The sequence below is a fragment of the Oryctolagus cuniculus genome, chromosome 7 (assembly GCF_964237555.1).
Source record: "Oryctolagus cuniculus chromosome 7, mOryCun1.1, whole genome shotgun sequence".
In the NCBI taxonomy this organism is placed as follows: domain Eukaryota; kingdom Metazoa; phylum Chordata; class Mammalia; order Lagomorpha; family Leporidae; genus Oryctolagus; species Oryctolagus cuniculus.
The window spans coordinates 73,306,071-73,331,228 of NC_091438.1; the positions used below are offsets into that span (position 1 = coordinate 73,306,071).

The 25,158-nt window shown below is 37.4% G+C and overlaps 1 protein-coding gene across 1 annotated transcript in view; it reads left to right on the plus strand.

Annotated features, from left to right (window-relative positions):
* Positions 1-25,158, plus strand: part of DPYD (dihydropyrimidine dehydrogenase) — a 962,084-nt gene that overhangs the window by 688,235 nt on the left and 248,691 nt on the right. The window contains exons 17-18 of the mRNA XM_008264835.4: positions 19,128-19,248; positions 20,795-20,914. Of these exons, the coding sequence (XP_008263057.2) occupies positions 19,128-19,248; positions 20,795-20,914 (241 nt within the window). The remainder of the gene's footprint in view (positions 1-19,127; positions 19,249-20,794; positions 20,915-25,158) is intronic.

Consider the following 25,158-nt stretch of genomic DNA (forward strand, 5'->3'; position numbering starts at 1 on the left):
CTAATTTGAAGAGTTAACCCTAGTAATATATCTCCAACTTATCATACCTACACTCCAGGCACTTTCTAATCTTATCCTTTTACCCTGTTGTATATTCACTACCACCTACTTGAAACTAATATTACATATTTGTTTATTTTTATTATTTTGGTTTCCACTAGAATTAAAAGTCTGTAAGAAGAATAACTTTTTCTTATTCACTGTGAAGCATCATCAGATAGACTAGTAATTGTTGAAAAAGTGAATAACAAGTATCACCAAGTGAGGATCATGACTGCACAACATGCAGCTCACTAGTAGGCAAGTAAGATAAATATGGCTGATAATGCCACGTTGTTTACCGGGCACGTATTTTACATACTATAGAAGTTCAAGTTTTCATTAAACAACAGCTGTTCAGTGAACCATAATTTAAAAATGATGTGAAAGAGAAAAGACTTATCATCTTCACAATTTGTTTAGGACTGTTGATGATCATTGAAGAGCACATGGTGGATTCTTATATAGCCGGGAGAATCAATACTTATTTATATGGACTTTTACTGTTAAAATATTTGGACATTTCTTAAGAAATAAGGAATATAAACAAAATGTTCTTCATATGTTTTCATATGTCTGCATAGTAATCAGTTCTTTTGTGTGTATATTTTTATTTCAAAATGTGAAACAATTTTCTAGTGTTCCATTCATGCATAGTTATCTTTTACCCTTGCCTATTAGTAGATAGCAGAGTGCTCATCACACATAACTTTAATCCAGGATTACATACAGGAAATAAAGAAGATTAAGAAGAACCAATGTTGTGGTACAATGGGTTAAGCTGCTGCTTGAGACACCAGCATCCCATATCAGAGTGTGGGTTCCAGTCCCAGCAGCTCTACTTTCAATCCAGCTACTTGCTAATGTGCCTGGGAAGCAGCAGATAATGGCCCAAGTGGAGTTCCTGGCTCCTAGCTTTGTCCTAGCCCATACCTGGCTGTTACTGGCATTTGAGGAGTAAACCAGAGGATGGAAGATTCTTTTCCTCTCTCTTTCTCTCAGTCTCTATGCCTTTCAAATAAATTAATTTTCAAAAAGAATTCAATAATACAGTTATTTTAAAAGGTTGTGAGTGAGCACTTATAACCCTAATTACATCCCAAAAAGCTAATATACTTAATTTTCGAATGTACATGTAATATAAATGGTTCTTCCTATTGTGATATGGGTAATTCAAAGTTAATAGCATCACCATAAAATTGAATTTCTGCAGGATTCAAATTGGTAGCAATTCCATATCCTAAAATATATTTTTGTAATTCTCATTCCTATTCATGAAATTTTAAAATTCAGATTTATCATTATGCATCATCTTTCCCTTCTTTCATAGCTACTTTTTTTTGGCATAATTTCATCCTACAAATTGCCCCAAAATCTAGGAAGTAGTTCAGAAAATGTCTTTTACTCACTTTGAGAAATATTTCTTTAATTTATCACACTTTAACCAAGGCATTAGCTTAATCAAATGTGAAATAAAATACTCATAAATAAAAAGTCTTTGTATGAAGAACTGATGCAATAAGATTAAGTTTGAAATTCACAGATAGATCTTTTATAGCATGATTGATTTGCAACATAGTCACAGTAGAATTTTATTAATTTTAAGTAAATTTAATTATATGTAAGTAAATATATAACTCTCAGATGATTAGCAACCGATTACTTAAGGACGCTTTATAAAACCAAACCTGGGAAGGACATCTGGCACAGTGGTTCAGTTGCCACCCGGGAAGCCGATATCCCATATTGGAGAACCTGGTTGTAGTTCTTGCTCTTATGCTTCTGATACAGCTTCTTGAAGCTGCAGACTCTTGGAAGTACCAGGTGATGGCTCAAGTACTTGGGCCCCTTTCATTGATGCCAGGGACTCAGACTGAGTTGTAGGCCCCTGGTTTTAGCCTGGCCCTGCCCTAGTTACTGCATGCATTTAAGAAGTGAGCCAGAGCATGGAAGATTTCTGCTTTTCAAATAAAAAAAAAACATAAATAAGTAATTAAAATAAATAAAAGCAATATAGAATTTTATGTAGTCTGAACATTTATTTCCTAATTATTAATAGTATATATTTTGTTATCTTGTTAATCAATGTATCTTTGGAAATGTACCCCACTGATATTTTTCAAATATTTTTATCATACTATCCAGTTTTTTAATAAGTAATATCTATCAGTCTGTTTAATAATTGTCTATTGAGCAATCAATATGTATATGTATTTATATATAACACTGAGGAGGGACAGGCATATAGCAGTGATGATGGCTCAAGTGTCTGGGTTCCTGTCATCCACAGGGGATACCTAGATTGGGTTCCTAGCTCCCAACTTTGACCTAGACAAGCCTAGGACATTATAGTCATTTGGGAACACAACAGCAGATAGGAGTTTGTTTCTATCTCTATCTCTATCTCTATCTCTATCTCTATCTCTATCTCTCACTTGCTCTCTTTTCTTAACCCTCCCTCTGAAATACATAAATAAGCATTTCTTTAAACAATTCTTAGGAACAATAAATGAGAAATTCAGTTTCTCAAGGACTAAATAAAGTGTGTGTGAATGTAAATAGGAAAAGATACCGTTCATGGAGGAAACAGTAATTCTGGTCTTATAAGTTAAACATAAATGAACTAACATGACTCTCCTATCACGTTGTATAGTGACTGGAGTTGAATTCTTATCATTGTTGACATGAATAAATAAATTATTGTCTATTTTTAATTATTTACAGACAACTGTGGCTTCAGTCTAACTCTCTTATGCCTTTAAAAGGACCTCTGTGATGTATAATGTTCAGGAGACTCCTATTATGAATAACATTGGGTTAAATTACTTACTGTGGGAGGGGAATCCAGTTATGCACGTGCTGTCTGAGGGGAGAATCTATATGTGAGTGTGGCATAAAGCTGTTAAGTGCTGTGTTCTTCTGGAGAGAGAGAGAGAATACTAAGGCTGGTTGTTTCATTGTTGCTGGGTGTTGTATACTGCCTGAAAGATCACTTCTGTCTCTCTGTCAGTTTCTCCCATGAAAACACACTGCCCTGTGTCTGTTCTAGCATGAGTTCCAGAGTTTTTGAGTACCTAGCTCTTCTAAAGAGTTACGCCTTCTAAATGCCCATTTTTGTTTGCATATTGTAAAAATTCGTGTTCTTCCAACAAGCAAGGGCCTACCAACCAAAACAAGGAAATTATGACACCACCCACAAAAAAAATTAAGACCAATGTAATTTATGGTAAAATTTGGAAACAATTTTAAAGTAAAAAACTGGAAATAAATAATTTAAAAAGATATATCTGTGATATGTGAATTTTACATGAACTACTATATAAACATTAAAATGATGTTTTTAAAGAAGTATAATGACAGAAAATGCCCATGACATCAACTGTAAATAAAGGAATCATAGCTAAAAATTTCAAAAATAAATTTAAAGGAAAGTATATATTCTTACTCCAAAATAGAAGGAAATGCACCTTTTTCATTTTTCAGCTGTTTACTTGTTTCATTATGAGTAATTTTAATTTTTACTCATTTTAATTTTCTTCCACGATAATTACAAATATCTTTTATAATCAGGAAAACACTTTCTAAAAGACAACATTGAAGAAAGGTGTAAATCTGGAAAATTATATAAATCAGAAAACAGCTTTTATTTTTACTTTTCAAAATAAGAAAAAATACGATTTAATCTATAGCATGATGGTGTGAATTTGATGATTACAAATTCTGTGAGAAGCAGTGTATTCTGTGGTCTCCCTAGGGATAATATGAGGAAAACAGTGAGCAGGAATGATTTAAGCACAGTAACGATGCTATATTTGATATATGTGAGAACACTTGTTATGTCATTGTGTTGTTTGTATATCAATTGTAAAATTCTCTGGGAATGATCTAAATAGCTTCTTCGGGTACTCTCTGAGCCTCTAATTTTATTTATATATTTCATGACGTTCATTGTTTGGGTCTCAGATTTCCCTTAACCAAATTTAAGCATTCAGAGATGTTGTTTGAACCACAACTGATTCCCTTAAAAATGTCTTACTATCTCTTTATCTTTGCATACATGCAAGTGATCTCTTTCTGATTGTGACAACTATAAAACTATTAACTATAGTTAATTGATAATTGACACATGTTTGTTGCATACATCTTTTATGCCAAGCAGTGTTCTAGAGTCTGATAGTCTGATTAATTGTACTGTTGATTTTTTTTTTTTTACTTTGTGTGCATCTACAAATATTAACTTCCTATCACATTGCAATGACCTGTCAGTCTAACTACATTTCTTAAATTTCAGCCCTCTTCCTACCTGATCTTTCTGTGGTATTTTACATCAAGGACTTCATCCACATCTTTTATTGCAGTTACCCTACTTGTATTTTTCCTGATTGCTTTCTTCTCTCCCTGACCACTGCAAGATGTCTGTGCCTCAGTATTAGTGATCCCAAGGCTTAAGTCCTTTTCCATCCATCTTCTCCATTTTTTATGATACTTCAACCACAGTCTACATGGTAGTAACTCCAAAGGCTAGGTTTCCAAAACTGCTTTCCTGAAATTCAGATTCCCGTCGATTCTCAACCAGATTGTTTCAGATGGATGACCTGTAGAGACTTCCAACTCAATACATCTAAAACTCAGTATCCACCTCCCCACCCTGCTTCTCATGTATTTCTTCACTTGGTTGATGAAACTGCCATCCCCCAGCCATTTTTCTTGATTTTCGTTCTCCAACTCCAGCTTACCCTTATCTTGAAAGTTTTTAATATTTAACATGAAAATAACATCCCAGTCTGCTTGAAATTCTTAACTGTCCTAGGCATTTCTTTCCTTGTTCCCTTCTTCTCTGATTGTTCTGCCAGCTTGTACTTTATCTTGTCTTACCCCACAGACATAAATGGATGTTATGCTTTTAAAATATGGAGCTAAACATATGGCCCTTGAATGTTTACTTGTGGACTAAAGGATGAGTCACAAAATCTCTCAGAGCTGATGTTGTGGTATAGCGGGTTATGCTGCTGCTTGCAGTGCCAGCATCCAATATGAGCACCGGTTCGAGTCCTTGGCAGTTCCACTTCCCATCCAGCTCTTTGCTATGGCCTGGGAAAGCAGTTGATGATGGCCCACGTCCTTGGGTCCTTGCACCCACATGGGAGACCTGGAAGAAGTTCCTGGCTTCTGATTTAGGATCGGCTCAGCTCTGGCTGTTATGGCCGACTGGAGAGTGAACCAGCAGATGGAAGACTTCTCTCCCTCTCTCTGCTTCTCCTTCTCTCTCTGTGTAACTCTGACTTTCAAATAAATAAATAAATCTTTAAAAAGAAATCAGAAACTGACCCTTAACTCAGGTGAACCATGTGGCCATGTCTCCTCCCCACTCCTGTCATCTGCTCTAGTAATCTTCCCTTTTGCATGCTGTGGCATATGTGCTCATGCCTCAGAGTCCTCTCTATTCCATACACCTGTGTTTCACAGCTGCCCCCCCCACCCCCCAGCCCCACTCTAGCCAGTGCCTCTTTGTGATTCCTTCAAGGTTCCAACTACAATCACCTTCACAGTTCTCTCTCCTCTCCTCCTTCATATGCATACACTGTAAGAGTCAATGAAAGTAATCATTGGACTACTACATTCACATTCACTTTCTACACACTTCAAATACAGACATTTGCTTTGGGTAATTCTTATGTGTTTCTTAAACCCAAACGATGCTTTTCATAAAGCTTTCATGATTGCAGCAAGGTGGCTGCAAGTGCCCATTAAGGACATTGGTCTAGATTCAATAGGTTTTTTCCTGAAATTTAGATTCCCGTTAATATTTCCATATATCCTTCACTTATCACAGAAAGAACAAAGCAATAGGAATAAGTGAGTACATTTGGGATTTCTTCTGTAGCATGTTAAGATCTAGGAATACTAGCAACTGAGAAAGTGTGATAGAAAGTTTTTTTTTTTTTCCATCATGCTGAGTGTTCCCTTCCCCTAGATTATCCAAAAATCTAATTGGATGCTGCTACATCAAGATGTTAATTGCATAACCCAGTAAAGTTCACCATAGCATGCTCATTTTAAGTTAAAAAATGTGAAGCTTCAGATTATCTAACTTTAGCAGTCTCGTGGGACTTTACATTTGCTGAATATTTAAGTAAATACCCATCTGTTTTTAGTACTAATATGATTTTGTATATCAAGCCATTTGAAGATTTTTTTCTTCCCCATGCAAGATTCATCAACTGTTTTATCAACCAATGTAGTCTTCAGGCACTGTTGTAAAGTTGAGTTGGGATACATCAAAGATCCTTGTCGAATTAGTAATCATGCAGGTATTCAGATTGAAAATACATCATACTTTAATTTCAGTGCCTCAAGATATTTTCTATTATGGGCTATATTACCATTCTATATCTACATATCATTCTTTGAGGAAATCATAGCTACTCTTAATAAATTTCAAATCAGGCTTGCAGGATATGTCTAATATATATCACTTCTTTCTGCAAGGATCTCATGAGTTATATTATGACATATTCAAATGCTAAATGATTTATAGAGGGGAATAGAGACAGATTGTAATCCCAAATGTCATTTATATATTCTACTGACTACGACAACTTTTCAGTGCCCTAAGTGATTATAACTTGATTATAAGTTCTTTGAGGACAAAGTTGAAGCTTTATTCTTTTGCAGGGAAAGTTGAAGGAAACTTTCAAGTTAATTATAGGTATGAAATAAAAAATTTCCATGTACTCTAGAAATCTAAGGGCCATCCAAGCCCAGTCAATCCTTTCTAAAATAAAGTGATCAGAGGCATTACTTGGCAAATAATTGTCCACAAAAGCTTGTGTCCTGGGAACTTTTACCACAATTCATTGCATCCTGAACAAAAAGCAGCGGCCTGCAAAATAAATAGAAAGAGGTCAAAGCCTGCTATGAACTGACACTTAAGCAATAAGGTCACTCTGGCGAGGATAGTGGCTAGCTACCTGTATCAATTAAAACTCTTAGCTGCAAGCAACAGAAACAGACTGTGTTTGTCAGAAGCAAAAAGGAGGTTTATCAGGAGGATACCAGATGTCTTACAGAACTGGTGGAAGCAGGAACAGCAGGCTTAGAAAAGGGACCACAACTAAAGAGACACAAATGGGCATCAAGTGTTGTCCAGCTAAATACAACCTCTACCAACACCAATGACCACCACTGTTACCATTGTTGGATGCTCTCAGTAGACATGCAATACACAGCATCACAAAAAACTGTAGGCATCTCCCTGATAGGAAGATTAAACAGCCCAGGTTATGTGCTTGTTTTCTGTTTGCCAGGAAGTAGAGAGAGGAAAATTCTGTTTTCAATGGCTTGTATAATTGGGGTAGTTTCTATATTCCAGCAATATTTCATATAGTGGGAATTCTTCACAAATTAGGAAGGCTGGTGAAATGGTGGACAATCAAAATATGGAAAACTCCACTGTTTATATTGGTCTTCTCTGTGGGTTTGTTTTTAAAATATATAGATTCTATAGTAGTAGGAAACTGAATTGGAGAACCACAAAGGCAACATGGGAAAAAAGGCTAAAGTGAAATTAAGTAAAAATGGAAAAAGATGTGATGAGAAATAAATGCAGATTCATTAGCATTGTAAAATTTCTAATTGTTCAAGCAATAGACAGCTACCCTTAAAAGGAGCAAGAAGAAAACAAGAGCTGCTCGTTTGTATCTCACGAGATGATTGAGATCATCCCAGTCTCTGGAGATGTGGCTCCTACTTTACCAAAAACATTTCACTTTCTACTTCTTCACGTATGCTTATAATAAAGGGTGCCCCTGCCACATTTCCTTCCTTTGATTCCTGTGAGACTTTGAAATAGACTTTATACACATACAAGTCTTTGTATTGGGCACTCATAAAACACCACTGAAGGTAAATAAATAAATTGATAAAGATTATTAGGTCCAGAATGGGTTGAAATTTTGGAGTAGAATCCAATCTCTTTGTATTTTTTGTCAAGAATTGTAAATATCTTGTTCCACTTATAGTATTTCCAAATCCTTTTCATCTTAAAGAGGGAAATCAGACCACAGAGTTAGCAAACAAACAAACAGGCCTAGATATTTCTTTTCAGCTTTTTCAGCAGCAGTAGGAAGAAATTCCTTCAGGAACTGTACCAACTTGTTATGGATGAGTTCTCCTTAGCTAAAACCATTCATCGCCAAGGGATTGAGGTTTTCTCTGCTATGTTATTTAAAGTTGCTTCAGCAGTCATTTTTTTTCTTGCTTGGATTTCATAAAGTTCCCAGGACAGAAGCATGACTTCCCTAGGCTCTCTTCATCCTAAATGTATCTATCAGCATAGTGGGTGCTCCAGGGCAGAAGGCTGTTTTACACTAGCCTCCTCCCTGTGTTGGTTAATCATTCACACCAATATAGGATTAAAAAATACTGAGGTTTTGTGCTTGCGCTTGTTGTCTAACTCCAGCACTGGAAAGCATAAGCTAAATGAATAGACGAACAGATGTATAAAATATCAATTGTTACACTGTTTACACTAATGATTTGCATTAAGAAAGCAAATGCCAAGCTGCCTAATGTCTGCAAAGAATAAAAGCTCCTTATTATACACTTTAATACTTACTTGTCCTTACCCAAAATGAATCCATACATAGTAGTGCAAGTAACTGCTTGCATTTCAAGACCCACTGAAGTGTTTTTAGTGTGTTCTAAGCAGTGAGTAGGAAGCCTGCTGGGGTTTAGTTTGGCTCAGCTGGTCCACAGTTTGGAACACCCACTGGTGGCATCAGGAAAGTCTGTGCATAGCCTATTTCTTCATATAATAAGATTTTCCAGGTTAGGCTGTATAAGCTTATTAAAGAGCAAACTACAGATGACAGGAGCTGAGTCCTCCAGGAATCAAGACACAGAGATGGAGTTAGGAGAACAAAAGTTCCACCTGAAAATAATGTCTGTGAAAGGAAAAGGGAGGAAACAGAAGTATGTGAAGGGGGTCCGTCATTCTAATATGGATATGCCACCCCCCAAAAAAAATCTGTACCAGCTTACTAGGGAGTTTCAGAGCTAAGATGGCCTAGTAAAGGAGTCCCACAACGGACAGAAGTGTCTAGGTTCTTGTTCCACAGTTTCCACAGTTTTGCTATCATTGGCTGGGGCCCCCTCAAAAGGAACAGGACCTCAGCCAAAAGTCTGGGACAGAGCTGGAGGAGGGAACGGTTGGAGGCTGTCAGCTTACCACACTTGCATCTGGGCAAGAGCCTTCCTAAAGAAGAGTCTGAGCTCTGCGTATCACAATTTCCTGCTTCTGCATGTATTCTCTATGACCTTTCAGTTCCTAGTTAAGTTACCCTAGAATATCTGCTCATCAGTTCTGGTACAAAGTTATATTACTCCTCAACAGTTCAAAAAATTAACATTTAACTTTCAAAGTCCATCTTAACTTTTAAGGTCTGAGCCAGCTTACTTATTTGACTGGAACTGGGGTTCCTGGAACAGATACTCAAGGTGTTTGCACAGTAAGTTAGTAATGGTACTATCATGTACAGTCTCACTTAGAAGTTCATTAGCTCTAGAATAGCACATTGATCTGAGAGCAGGAGATGTCCATTTCCTGCTTATTATGCATGTACATCTTTTTGAACATCATTACTATTAGCATTGTCATTTGAAGGTAGAGAGAGAGCTGATAGAGAGGTAGAGAACTATTATATAAACAGTAACCTGAAGAACTCCTGAAGTTGGGAATTCCTTGGTTATTCCTGCCCATTGATTAAAAATTCTAGCTTCTGGGACCAAGTGTGCAGGAATGGGCATCACTGAACATTGAGAACGTTAGAAGAGCAATGCACTAGCTAAGTCCTGTCTGGAAGAAGGAAAAACAGCATCAAGTTTGATTCACAAGAAATGATATTTAAGGAATAAAAGGTGAGACTCGCTCAGCTGGCAAGAATAAGGGCAAGCTTCCCTTCTCACATGCCATCTCCACACCTGAAGCTAAGGACTAGGAGCTGAGGCAGGGTAAAAAGTGCCTGCAAAGATTCTCAATATCCTTACAGAGCATAGGTATCAGACTTTCTGGGAGCTCTCCATGGATTTCCGGGCTATTAGTACAGGACTGTTGCCCTCCAAGGACTTTCCCTTGCTGATGGAGAGCAGCACAGACTGTCTCCAACACTGATGATATTCTGTATGTCCAGCTTGTTTGGCTCTATGGAAGGGAAAAGGCAAATGCTTTCTTACGGTGGAAAGCTGGTAAGAAATTAGAAATTCTTCATTTTTTCCTTCTTCACAGTGTTTACTCTGTGTTTTTCATGTTTCAGGCTCTGTATTAAGGAATAAGAATAAAAGAGAATCAGGATAAAGATATATCTCTTAAAAGATTAATAGTCTAGGAGAGACAAATTGATTAAGAAACAGAGAAGATGATTATAAAACACTGTGACAAATGACGTAATAAACATTAAGGAAACACTGAAGATGCAGTCATTTACTAATCCACCCTGTGCTGAAGTAGGGTAGGAAGATTGGAAGGCTCTGAGGGGTTCTAATGAAGGGACAAGAAATGAGGGCATACCCCAGAGAGAGAGAAAGAGAGAGACAGACATGTGAAAGACCTGAAGTGAGAAGGAATGAAGGCTGCATGTGCCAAGGGAGGACAGGACATGCTGGTGAGTCTGTCATTTTCTACTGAAGACTTCAGATAGCAGCCAATTTTATCTAGAACTCTATTTTCTATGTGATTTTTGTATCCTGTGACTTTATTGAAGTGGTTTATCAATTTTAAGAGCTCTTGATGGGACATTTAGGTTTTTCCGGGTACAACATCGTTTCATCTGCAGATACAGATATATACTTCCTCCTTCCCAATGTTGATGGCCTTTATTCAGTTGCTCTTGCTAATACATCCAATACTCTATTGAGTAAGACTTGAGAAAGTGGACAGCCTTATCTTGTTCCAGATCTGACGTGGAATGCTGTCAGCTTTTCCACATTCAGTAGATACTGGCTGAGGGTTTATCATGTATAGCATGTTTAATTTTGAGGTATGTCCCTTCTATGCCTAATTTTTTGATGTTTTTTTATTATAATGTGATGCTGTGCTTTCTCTGCAGCTATTGAGGTAATCATGTGGTTTTTCTTCTTCATTCTGTTGATATGATTTGATTTTTTTTTTTTTTTTGACAGGCAAAGTGGATAGTGAGAGAGAGAGACAGAGAGAAAGGTCTTCCTTTGCCGTTGGTTCACCCTCCAATGGCTGCCACAGCTGGCGCGCTGCGGCTGGCGTACCACGCTAATCCGAAGGCAGGAGCCAGGTGCTTCTCCTGGTCTCCCATGGGGTGCAGGGCCCAAGCACTTGGGCCATCCTCCACTGCACTCCCTGGCCACAGCAGAGAGCTGGCCTGGAAGAGGGGCAACTGGGACAGAATTCGGCGCCCCTACCAGGACTAGAACCTGATGTGCCAGAGCTGCTAGGTGGATTAGCCTAGTGAGCCGCGGCGCCGGCCTGATTGGTTTTCAAAAGTGGAACCACTCCTGCATATCTGGAATGAATCCTACTTGATCATGATCACCAATCTTTTTGATGTAGAGTTGGATTCGGTTTGCCAATGTTTTATTAAGAATTTTTGCATGTATATTCATCCTCAATATCACTAGTTATCAATGAAATGTAAATCAAAACCACAATAAGATATTAACTCACCCTTGTTAGAATGATTTTTATCAAAAAAGACAGAAAGTAACAAATGCTGATAATGGTGTGGAGAAAGGGGAACTCCTATACACTATTGGTGGGAATGTAAATTAGTGCAGAAACTATGGAAAGCAATATTTAGATTTCTTTTAACAACTTGAAATAGAAGTGCCCTATATTCTAGTAATCTCACTACTGGAGATAGTTGCAAAAGACATGAGCTCATTGTATCAAAGAAAACTTGCTCCACCAAGTTTATTTCAAGACAGTTCACAACAACCAAGATATGAAATCCACCAAAATGGCCATCGTCAGATGAATGGATAAAGAAAATGTGGTATATATATTCAGCAGAGTATTATTCAACCATTGACAAAGGAGGAAATCCTGTCATTCACAGCAAAATGGACAGGACTGGAGGACATCATACTGAGTGAAATAAGCCAGGCATAGAAAGACAAATGCTTAATGTTCCCCCTGACATATGGAAGTTATAAAAAATTAAAGGACACAAAAATCACCTCAATCTGAACACATAATGCCAATTACTAAAGGCTGGAAAGGGATAGGAGGGTATGAAGGGACTCTGGATAATGTTTACCAAATCAGTTAGACTGAAGGACTAAGTTCCTAGTGTTACAAAGCATAGTGAGAGGGTCTGGCACTGTGATGTAGCGAGTAGAGCCACTGCTTGCAGTGCTGGCATCCCATATGGGTGCCAGTTTGAGTCCCAGCTGCTCCACCGCTGATCCAGCTCTCTGCTATAGCCTGGGAAGGCAGTAGAAGATGGCCTAAGTCCTTGGGTCCCTGCATCTGCATGGGATATCTGAAGAAGCTCCTGGCTCCTGGCTTCAAATCAGCATAGCTCTAGCCATTTTCTCCATCTGGGGAGTGAACCAGTGGATGGAAGACTTCTCTCTCTCCCTCTGTCTGCCTCTGCCTCTCCCTTTCTGTAACTCTGCCTTTCAAATAAATAAGTAAATCATAAAAAAATAGTGAGAAAACCAAGGTTTACAACAAATAAGTGTGTGTTGTATGAATAAATAGAAGAAAGAAGCTCCAAGTCTTCTATCATAAAGTAATATTAAGGAATTATTATTATTCTGTTTTGATCAGTACATGCTGCATACATGTATTGCAATATTACTCTCATATGCCATAAAATTGTATAGTTATTAAGCTAAAAACAAAATAAATGTATATTGTATGTATCCATATTTTATATCTGTATAAGTGCATGTATGAAAGGTCTTCAAAAAGTTCATGGAAAGTGCATGTCATAAAAAATGTGCATTGTTTTAAAATATTTTCACATTGGGGCCAGCGCTGTGGCTCAGTTGGCTAATCTTCCGCCTGTGGCTCCAGCATCCCATATGGGCGCTGGGTTCTAGTCCCGGTTGCTCCTCTTCTAGTCCAGCTCTCTGCTGTGGCCCGGGAGGGCAGTGGAGGATGGCCCAAGTGCTTGGGCTCCTGCACCCGCATGGAAGACCAGGAAGGAGCACCTGGCTCCTGGCTTCGGATCAGAGCAGCTCCGACCGTAGCAGCCATTTGGGAGTGAACCAACAGAAGGAAGACCTTTCTTTCTGTCTCTCTCTCTCACTGCCTATAACTCTTATCTGTCAAATAAAAAATATTTAAAATATTTTCACTAAAATAATCTTTTATTTCATTTTTCCACAAAGGTTTTGAATTCCTTTCATACACAACCATACATACACATGTTTAATGTTTACATATTTACAAGATTTTTACTCATATTACATGTTTTTATATACATCTTTCTTCCCTGGATTATGCAGTGTTTGGAGTTTTGTTTTTTAAGGATAGTGATAGCACATGATACATGTTTCAGTCCCCATTATCTATCATAATACATAATGCCTAAAACAGTTGTTTACTAGCTTATCCCAGAGTCACTAATTTTATACTCTTGATTTTCTTCTAAGTAAACAGAAATAAGAAAGTTAGTGCTGGAGCTGGCACTGTGGCATAGTGGGAAAAGCTGCCACCTGCAGTGCTAGCATCCCATATGAGTGCCAGTTTGAGTCCTCACTGTCTTATTTCCCAATCCAGCTCCCTGCTAATGTGTCTGGGAAAACAGTGAAAGATGGCCCAAGTCCTTGTGTCCCTGCTCTCACGTGGGAGACCTAAATGAAGCTATTGGCTCCTGACTTCAGCCTGGCCCAGCCCTGGCCGTTGAGGCCACTTGGGGAGCAAACCAGCAGCTGGAAGATCTCTCTCTCTCTCTCTCTCTCTCGCTCTCGCTCTCTCTCTTTCTGTCTCTTTGTCTCTCTTTCGTTCTGCATCTGCCTCTCCTCTGTAACTCTCACTTTCAAACAAATAATCTTTAAAAATAAACAAAAAAGAAAGTTAGTACCAACTGATGCCTTGTAAACTTTATCAGTTCAACAATATGAATTAAATGCCTACTGTGTGCCAAGTGTGGTGTTATATACTGTGAAATAATCTGAAATGATACAACATATGCTACCTCCCTGGAAGTGCATCAGTAGGAAGCCAGCTCAAAAGCAGAGTAGCTGGGATTCTCATCAGGCGCCCTGTTAGGGGTTGCAGGTATTCCAAGCATCGACCTAAGTCACTGTGCCAAATGCCTACTCCCAGTATAACTTTTTCTAAAGATTAATACCAAGTTGTGGCATGATTCAGTAGTGTGGGGTTGTTTGGAAAAAAAGTTGCTATGAACATTCATGTGTGAATTTTTGTGTGGAAACATGTTTTTATGTCCATTAGGTATATATATATATATATATATATATATATATATAGTTAAGAGTGGAATTTCAGGACTGATTCATAAGCCTTTATGGAAAACTGCCAAACTGTTTTCCAGAGCTGTTGTACCTCCCTGAGAATTCTTACATCAAGAAAACATATGAATTGATGTGAATTTTAAGCATCTCCATTCCAAGGCACAACCTTTGCATTCACTAGTAGTTACAGGTCGGTAGTTGACTACCTGGATTAGTTAGCATTGTCATGTTACACTGACATGGAAGGATAAATACATCACTTCTGCCTGTTATTTTGAAGCTACATCTAGTCTTACAGGAATAAATGAAGTAGAAGCCTTTTATAGTTCTAGTTTACAATTGATGGCTGAATTTCACTTTAGGGAGCAATTTTGCTAAAGAAGATGATGGTTTAAGACATGATAATGGGAGAGAAAATTAAGAAGATAAAATTGGTACTCAGGTTGATCTTCTAGGTCCTAGTTCTCTCCATCAGAAAAGTATACATAATAAAAATGCTAGCCACCTCTTGTCATGTCATGTGAATTAAGACTTAGGAGTTCCTCAGTGGAAAACATTTTATAAATGGTAAAATTTTACAAAGGGTTCATTGAAATGCCAGCTTCTAAGAAAGCCATTTTGAAAAGAATTGTGCAGAGAGAAAATTACTAGGTAAATTGGAGAGAAATGTTTCTTCAAGTCAAAAATTTCACTGGTAGTTTAGCTTATCAAGAAATTCTCACAGTCTCATTCTAAAGTGCTTGTTCCTTTGTGGAGGGCATGAAACCTATGAGATTTGATGCCCTAAGTAATTGTTGAAAAGGATTGCTGTACAATGGAGAGATATTTTACAGGCCTCAAAAACAGTAAGGTGGATCATTTATAGAAACCCATTAATGTACTATTAAAAACATAAGCGTTTCCAGAATTAAAAATTATCTCATGGCCAAGATTTAAAAAATAAACTTTAATAACTACCAATTTTGCATAGTGGAAACTAGTGAAGCAAGCAATCAAGTCAACATTGTATTGTCTAGTTTTTGCTGTTGTCATTGTTGCGTGGCTTTCATAGGAATCTCTTCCACAGTATATTAATTGCAGACAGATAATTTAATGAGGGCTACTCATTAAAATTTTCAGGTAGGCCAAATATATTTCTAGCCTGCTTTTATTCTGTTTTCAACACTACACAGGTTTGTTCTGGTACCTTCACCTCATATAGTACCCTAGGCCACCTTCCTCCCCAGGCCTATTACTCATTTACTCATTCACTTAAGTAAGGGCTTCGGTGCCTTCCTACACGGAAGATTACATACCTCCATCATCTCTGTTGCCTAAGAGCTTTATTTGGTGATTACATGATTAACAAAAGATTTAAAAGTTCTGAAATACACGTGCACACACATACACACACATACACGATCAGCTATTGTGGGAGACATGCAATTCATGATGAGAATTAGACGTCACTGATTCCTATAGAAACAGTAAATATCTAATGAGCTAGGTATTTTCTGTGTATTAATTGATTCTTTTATTACTTAATTTCCCATCTTTTTTCACTTACCCCATTTGTAATATTCTTTAATTTCATGCTTTTAGATGTGCATCATAAATTATGAGTTTTTGTAAATCTATACATAATATATATTTTGATAGCTATATGAAGAAACAAACTGAAAATATGTTTCATTCATTCCTTTAATTGAGTAGCAGAAATAGAAAACCAGTCCAGAATGATTTTATTTTTTTTAGTGTTGATAATAATACTGTCTGAGAGATAATAGTACCTTTGTTTACATCTTATCCTAAAGATTTTGAAAAGAATTACAGTTGTCAAAAATTTACTCACTTGAGTAACATTCTAGAAACTGGCTTGTTAGGAAAGGCAGAATTATCTGATACTATCACTAGAAAATGAGAAGGTCAAGATGCAGAAACCCTTTTAATTGCTTTTAGATTTTGAACATTCATATAAAAAATGTGAAGCAGCCAGGAAAGTGTGAATAGTTGTAGACTATCTTTTAATAGCCCAAAGTATACAGATTCATTTTATTGTGAAATTAGCCTCCTCACATTTCTGGTTATATCAGAATATACCTTATTATACCTGTCAAAAAATCTTTGACAGTTACAGAATCATCATTGATTTTCACAATAATGTTGGTGTGAAGTTGTTTTTAAAATCCTCAGGTAATCTGGGACCTGGCTGTTTAGACACCATCGGGGTACCTGTGTGCCGTGTCAGAGAGCTTAGATTTGAATCCTGGCTCCTCTGCTGATTTGAGCTTCCTGAAAACATGCAACTTGGGAACCAGCAGGGGATGGTTTGGGTGGTTAGGTCCCTGCCACCCACAAGGGAAACCCATATTAGATTCCTGGCTCCCAGCTTTGGTAATGGCCCAGTCCCATCCCCCCAGACATTGTGGACTTTTGGGGAATGAGCAAGCAGATGCAAACACTCTCTATATGTCTGTATATATGTTCACAGATGAGTAAAAAGTAATTCTTAAAAAATTCTAGGGTAATAAAAATCCAGCTGCCCAGGATGATGACTAGTCAGCAGTTGACTTGGCTGATGCTGGAGATAAAAAAAAAATATGTGAATGCCAACTTACTCACAGAACCATAGAGGAGTCAAATTATGATATCCCAAATAGAGACAGATGATTCAAATAAATGATGGTAACCAAGGAACTGTATTTTTTTAAGAAACTAAAGAACTTTGAAAAATTCCAAACCATTAAACAAGGGCTAGGAGACATGTTTTCAAGTAGCCAGCTAATGTAAATCAATAGAAAAAGGTTTAACAAATGTTCAGAGTGAATGATAAAGACATGGTGGTCACTCACACTGAAAGCCACTTAGGAACCTTTATCAGATTATTAGTGTTTACTCTGTTGGAACCAAATAATATTTTAAATTTGTTTCAGTGATTCCTATCAGACTACCTTCCACGTTATGCAATTCAAGTGATCTTTAAATTATTGTCAAATCTACCTTAAAGAGCACTTTCACAAAGGACATGCAATTCATATCATCTAGAGTTACTGTCATTTCTAGGCTAAGTCCCATGGAAATTCATAACTTAGAAATGAAAGTCACAAAGATGCAACTGCCTTCATAATGCCAATGCAGCAGTTATAAATATTTCATGAACATTGCATGGGCAGGGGCAGATCTCCATTTTCATGAGTTAGAATTTGTACAGCTAAGTCTCCAGATTTTACTATTCATAATGCACAGTATACCCTGTAGAGCATTCCATATAGTGCTTTTTAATATTTATGTTTAATGAAGAAATTACTGTTCTGAAAGGGGAACAAGCCAAGCCAGTACTTTTTTGTTAAAAGTATTAAGTTTTACTGAATAGAAATGATAACCATCAACAGAAATTACCTCATTGCAGTATCTTAGCACATAAACGCATAACTTTTAGAGTAATACAGGATGACGGATGAAGATACATTAAACCTAAGTAAAAAGGTTGTTTCTAAAGGTTAACATTAGAAATTCATCTGAAAAGAATTAGAAAGGTTAAAATGCAAAGAGCAACTTTCTTACATATAAAAATATTAATTACAAATTATACACTTGCCTGCTATTTCATAGTTGAATTATATGTCTGCATTTTTCTGGGTTTTACTTTATTCCAAACATTTTTAACTTGCTAAGATAATATTACCAAGTTCAATAATGAATTTCTGTTGCATATTTTAAAATAATTTATCAAAGCACATTATCAGTACCTGTCAGAATAAATTTTACACTCCAAGTAATGAAAAAAAGGACTATTGTATGTGTAGAAATCAAAGAACATTACTACTGCTAAGTTATTTGAATGGAAAGGATAGGTGTTTGCCCTCTAAATGATACTTGTCCCGTGAGAAAATAAAAGCCTGAAAAATCACAGGAAATAGGCGCAAGAAAGTGTCTATTCCTTGCTTTTAAGAAAGAGCATTTGATATTTTATTTCATTTTTGTCATTTTGATCAATTCTTTCAAGTAGATGAGTGTTGAAAAATGCTGCACAGATCTTGGTAACATTTACAAAAGTAAGCTAGTTACTGAACAGCTCATGTCTAATCCACAGCAGAATTATTCCATATTAGCATAAAGTATGTATCATGTTTAGACTGATGATTAAGTTGCAGATAGGTTTTTGTTCTATTTTCAGTACCCTTGAAGGAGACAGGTCTGCCAGTAATGAAAACAACAGGCTTCAGATTTATACCAGTTACCCAGGAGTCAGAGTTCAAATATGTCTTACTAGGCTTAAACCAATGAGGTCACTAGAAAATGTAATGTTTCCTCAATTAAGCACCAGAACTTTATATTTCCTTCTTGATATTTAACTGAAAGTGAGAAACATGTTCTTCCATTTGGTTCTTTTTATTTTATTTTCCATAAGGCTCTCTTGAGGAATTTAACCTTTATGAGATGAATTTTCAGTTCACGTGAAGTATGCTCACCTTGGTTCCCTAATGAGTGAAAGTGTGATGCTGAGGAGAAATTTGAGAAATGTGTCATGTAGCTCATTGTCAAGTTGGATTTGTCTTGCACATCTTCAGCTTTGCTGTTGTTCTCGTACACATTTTGATCACAATTCTTTAGTTATTTATTCTCTATATTTAACTGACCTATTTGAACAGGATCCAGAGCTGGTGCGGAACATCTGTCGCTGGGTGAGGCAAGCTGTTCAGGTTCCTTTCTTTGCCAAGTTGACCCCAAATGTCACTGATATTATAAGCATCGCAAGAGCTGCAAAGGAAGGTAAGGACTAGACTTGTAAGTTGTCCAGTTATAGAAATATTGGCTTGAATTATGGAGCCATATTGAAGTATGTTTTTTTTTCAACAAACTTATATGTTTGTTTTAGAATATGTTTGTTTAGAAAACAGTGCTAAATTGACCACTTGATCTCACAGGCCTAGAAAAGAGACACCAAACTGGCCTAGGAGTAGAAGATCACTTATAATTTTTCCTAACAGATAACTTGTTTCACACACAAAGAATTATGCAACAAAACCATAGACACTGCAAGCTACTACAAATTTAATGACCTCATAAAACTCAGCAATAGCATGTGAACATTTAATGAAGTAAAAAAAAAAAAATACCTGTTTCCACAATGTGAAATTTCTTATGAGGTTTTTTTAAAAAATATTTAATAGGATTGAGTACACTTCGTTTAACACATGCACAATAAATATCTCAATAAATAAATGCAGAGAGCCGGCGCCGTGGCTCAATAGGCTAATCCTCCACCTTGCGGCGCCGGCACACCGGGTTCTAGTCCCGGTTGGGGCGCCGGATTCTGTCCCGGTTGCCCCTCTTCCAGGCCAGCTCTCTGCTATGGCCAGGGAGTGCAGTGGAGGATGGCCCAGGTGCTTGGGCCCTGCACCCCATGGGAGACCAGGAAAAGCACCTGGCTCCTGGCTCCTGCCAGGATCAGCGCGGTGCGCCGGCTGCAGCGGCGGCCATTGGAGGGTGAACCAACGGCAAAGGAAGACCTTTCTCTCTGTCTCTCTCTCTCACTGTCCACTCTGCCTGTCAAAAAAAAAAAAAAAAAAAAAAAATAAATAAATGCAGAGCAACTAAACCATGCAATCAATACATGACTCACAAATCGTATATGCTTGTGTTTCATCACATGGAAATCGTACTCTGACTTGCAGACATTGTAAATTACCTGTAAAATAACACTAAATGCAAAACATTTGGCATCAACAAATCTGTATAATAATTGGGAAAGTAAAGTTGACTTAATTAAAACTGTTTTTAAAACTTTCTACCTGGGGACAGCATTGTGGCTTAGCAGGTAAAGCTAACCGCCTGCAGGGCTGGCATCCCATATGGGTGTTGGTTTGTGTCCCAGCTGCCAATCCGGTTCCCAGTAGATAGTCTGGGGAAAGCAGCAGAAGATGGCCCAAGTGCTTGGGCCTCTGCCACCCAAGTGTGGATAAAGCTCCTGGTTCCTGGCTTTTGCCTGCCCCGCCCTGGCAACTTGCAGCCTTCTGGAGTGTGCACCAACAGACAGAAGATCTCTTTTTCTCTTCTCTTTCTGTAACTCTGACTTTCAAATAAATGTTTAAATCTTCAAAAAGCTATCTATAACTTTAAATATAATTGTAACAATTAAATTAGTGAAGACATTTGAAGGTAGGAAATGTCCTCAAGAGAAAGTGGAGTGTGCTGTGTTTTCCTGGGTTGTGTCAGTATGAATGGTTTTTGTTTGAAAAGTGGCACATTTGTTTGAGTGGGTCTGAACCTTTGTATCTTTAAGAACAGCAGGCAAATGGCAGTGTGTTTTTCACAGGTGGTGCAGATGGTGTCACAGCCACGAACACTGTCTCAGGCCTGATGGGATTGAAAGCTGATGGCACACCCTGGCCAGCAGTGGGTATTGGAAAGCGGACCACATATGGAGGAGTATCAGGTAGGTGTTGCCCTGACTGCATTATGCTTCCTTAGAGATTGTTGGAAAGTCAGGAGGTCATGTTGCAAGCAGAGTATTGTGTCTTTTTCATCCCAAATTCTTATATCTCATTATTGGTCAATATTCCTAATAGTTCTGACACATGGAACAGATTGGATGTGAAGGCTCAAGTGACTGTGAGAGAATACTGAAATAGGGATCTTGCACAAATTCTATTCTCTCATGATCTGTGCTTTTCTGAGTTTCTCATGGTCAGGGTACTCTTGCCATGTATTAACAATGGCTGTTACCAGGGCCCACTGAGAGAAAATTGTAAGCACCCTGAATATCTTTTTCATAGTCTGAGTCAGTTTCTACCCTTCCTACAATTTCTCAGTCTACCTCCTTCAAAAACCTTGCTTTTGCAACTGTCTCAAACAAATCATTAAAGCAGCTTATTCAGGCTTCAGCTGACAAGACATTTGTAGACCTCACACCTTTGCACACTCTTTCTCATTTGGAAACACTTGCATTTATAAAAGAAAGAAAAGTTCTAATCCCAAGGTCCCCTTTGGTATCTTTGTATGCACCCTGTTGCTGTGACAACATGAACTTGGCCTTGCAAAGACAATGCTGTGAGGTTCTTGACTATATTGGTATGGGGATTAGTCTCCTTGGAGATAGAAAAAGAAGTCAATATACATAACATAGTGGTGTCCCACTGTTCAAGAAAAGCAATGCTGAATCAGACCAAAATGTGCTTTTGGAAAAGGCTAGAGAGACACAAATAAAACTCTATCCTTGCTGGGCTTTTTGCTTTGTTTTGTTTTGAGAGTGTGATGCGTGTCTCTGAGCTCTGATAAAACAAAAACTATCACAAAAGCTTCTAACTGAATGCCAGTCCCACAGTGACAGAAAGAGGAATGCTGACCGGAAGCACCTGCTCAGGCCCCAAACACAGCTATCAGGGGCCATCAAGCAGGGCCTTAAATATTGTTCTAATGCCAAATAACGTGGACCGCGTTAGCATGATCCACTGAAAGGGTCGGCACTCCAGAGTTGGGCTGGAACAGGCACTATGTTTTCTGTCAGCCCGTTTCAATTTTTCCAGCCTGCCATGTTGACAGCAAGAGAATAAAGGAGGTCACAGAGGGTGCTGAACATTAAAAATTAATAAAAGAACTATTGCAGCAGTATTTTATATAAGTAACACCATTCACATTTTCTCATTTAAGCTGCAGTTTCTGAATATTCTCCCATACTATAACTCAGTCTTATAAAACTACAAAATTACAACATTAGAAAAAGTCTTTTGTGTAGCCGTCTTTAAGCATACACACATTGGAAATTATAGCAGTACCTGAATACAAGTTCAGCTATACCTCAGGGCCTGTTAGCATTTCCATAAAACTCTATTTCTAAGATTTATAAATTCATCTATAAGTAGTCACTGGGGCTATAAGCTTAGCTAAGCCTATGTGCAACTTTTCATCTTAAACAACAAAAGTCTCTACGATTTTTAAGGGGTTGTACCTCATTTCCAATAGGTTCTATATTAAGTTCCTTCACATTAAACAATCTATTTTGGAAATAACTCCGCTCTCCACTGACATTAATGCAGTTTTTCTCCTTTAAAGTAGTGCTTGCTATGGTTTAAAGGTATTAGAATCTGCAGAACAGTTTAAATAGGCAATGATAATATATTGTTGGACAGAAGAAAGTTCTATAACAACAAAATACTTTCAGAATGTCTCCTAGTAAAACCTAGCCTAGCAAAATATTGGTTTTAAATTTCAAGAGTGAGGAAACTATAAAAATGGCTAAATACTATTGCTAGTTTTATGAAATACATCTGCCAGGACATCAAATACTGCTTAAATATAGAAAATCATAAAAAATATGCTAGATATTTTAACAAGATTTTTAAAAACTTTACCACTGTGTGTTGTGAGTATATCCCCAGGTATTCTCCAAGAACATTGGATTGTTTTCTTTCAGAAGAGTGACTTGACTTGAATCACTGAATTAATTTTTAAGTAAAATCTAAATAAAATAATTTAGATAGCCATCTAAATTGTAACACATAGGTTCCATTGCCAGGGAAGGATATTGTCCCCTTTCAGTATAATCTGTCGCAATTCAATCTTATTATTATTTCTTTCAGTAAGATATCTCCTATTTGAAGCATGAAGGTTTTTATTTTGTTTAAATAGGGAAAGAGTGGGCACCTGGGGTAGTGCACCTGCTTTAGAAAAATGGTCATCTTTCAGTATTGTTTTTCTCTGAAAATGCACTATTCAGTGAAAGTGGTTTGCATTGTGATGATAGCATTTCCGTTTCACTTGAATTTAATTTTAGTTGAATTCTTCCAAATACCACTAGCCTGGATTCAAGAGCAATGTTTTTCAAACTTTGAGTCCCAAACTCATGAACATATGATGGCATCAAGTTTAATCTTTTTTTAAAAAAATGAAATAAAATAGGGAAAATTTCAGAATGTTTTGCCATTAATTGGAATGAGTATTGTTTAGTCAAACTTCTTTTTCAGGTATTCATGTTATATGCACATTTCTATGCCACAATGTAGTGCCTCTTTTTTTTTTTTTAATTGTGGTTAACATCAAAATAATCTGAAAGACACTGTTTTAGAGAAGGGTCTCTGTCAAATAACAGAAGTTCTAAAGCCTATAGAAGTTTAAAAGTCATTAAAAAGGGGGACCACATTCTAAGTTATCCTCAATTTTATTGTTACAAAAATTGCACATTTCCAATTCACCTGTAGGTGATTAGAATCTGAATGGGCTCAGACATATGACCTAAACTCTTAAGAGCTTGATCTACCAATTTGAATTTCAGGAGAAATACCTACCAAGGTTATGTTCATAGGATGGGTCCATTAAAGACTGAGTTATAGTTCAAATGATTCCATACTGACAATCTTGTTGAAATAAAAGTTGTTTGGTATTCATAAGGGATGCTTTCATGAAATTGGGATGGCTGATGAAGCTATCCAGCATACAGAGGTGGGGAATTTCCAGCCCATAGGCCATCTAAGGCCTGCACAATAATTTGGTCTCGCCCTTCCAAGGTAACCGCAAGCAGGAGTTGAAATTCAATAAATCTACAGCAGGCTAATTTTTAAGTTGATAATTTTGCATGGCCAGCAAAAGGTGTTAAAAACCCAAATAGCCATTGGTAGAAAAAATGGTTCCACACCCATAAATCATTGATTCTAAGCGATCATTCTCTACCTTTCTTTAAGCAGTATAGAGTCAGCACTGATCAGTTATTATCATGTAACTTTGCATTCTCTAGAATCCACACAGAAATATTTTGTTATATCAAATAGCAGTTAATTCATATATCACTACACAGTTGAGTAGATAATTACATTTTGGTGGTTTAAGGAGAGAAAAATTTATTGACTTCATTTAGTCTCATTAATAACAATTATAAACTCCATCCTTGAGTAGATTACTCAGTATTTTTCCTAGTTTTAGTTTAGTTTTCCTTTTTCTTGTTTTAGTTTCAAATTTTGACCTTTTATCTGACCTTGTTCCCTAATAATGAGGACATCTCAATATAACCCCAACCCAGTGATTACTTTGGCTCACCTGGTGTTATCCAGCTGTGGTGTGACATTTTCACATGAACACCTCCCTGTGGGTAAGAGTCCTTTAAAGATGGTTAAGAATGAGTCCTGCATGGCATAAACCAGACGTATCTCCCATGCAACTGACTTCACAAGGATAATCTTTATTTATTTATAGCTGCATTAGGACAGAGCAATCAAGCATCTTTCAATAGGGCAAAATCACAGAAAAGAATTTTTGTTGTTCTTTGTGCTTTTATTAATGGAAATACTCATATTCTCCAGGATTGCTGTGTTATTTCCTTGTCCTGTATGCATTTTGTTACACATGTAAGCACACCATTAGGGAAAAAGGTCCGATGCTGTTCACGCAGAAGGCACTTTTTAAAAAATTTTTTGTGGGGCCAGCACTGTGGTGTCATGGGTAAAGCCGCCACCTGTAGCACCAGCATCCCATATAGGTGCAGGTTTGAGTCCTGCCTGATCAACTGTTGATCCAGCTCTCTGCTATGGCCTGGGAAAGTAGCAGAAGATGGCCCCAGTGCTTGGCCTCCTGCACCCTTGTGGGAGACCTGGAAAAAACTCCTGCCTCCTGGCTTCTACCTGGCCTGACCCAACCTTGGTTATTGCAGCCATGTGGGGAGTGAACCAGCAGATGAAAGACCTCTCTCTC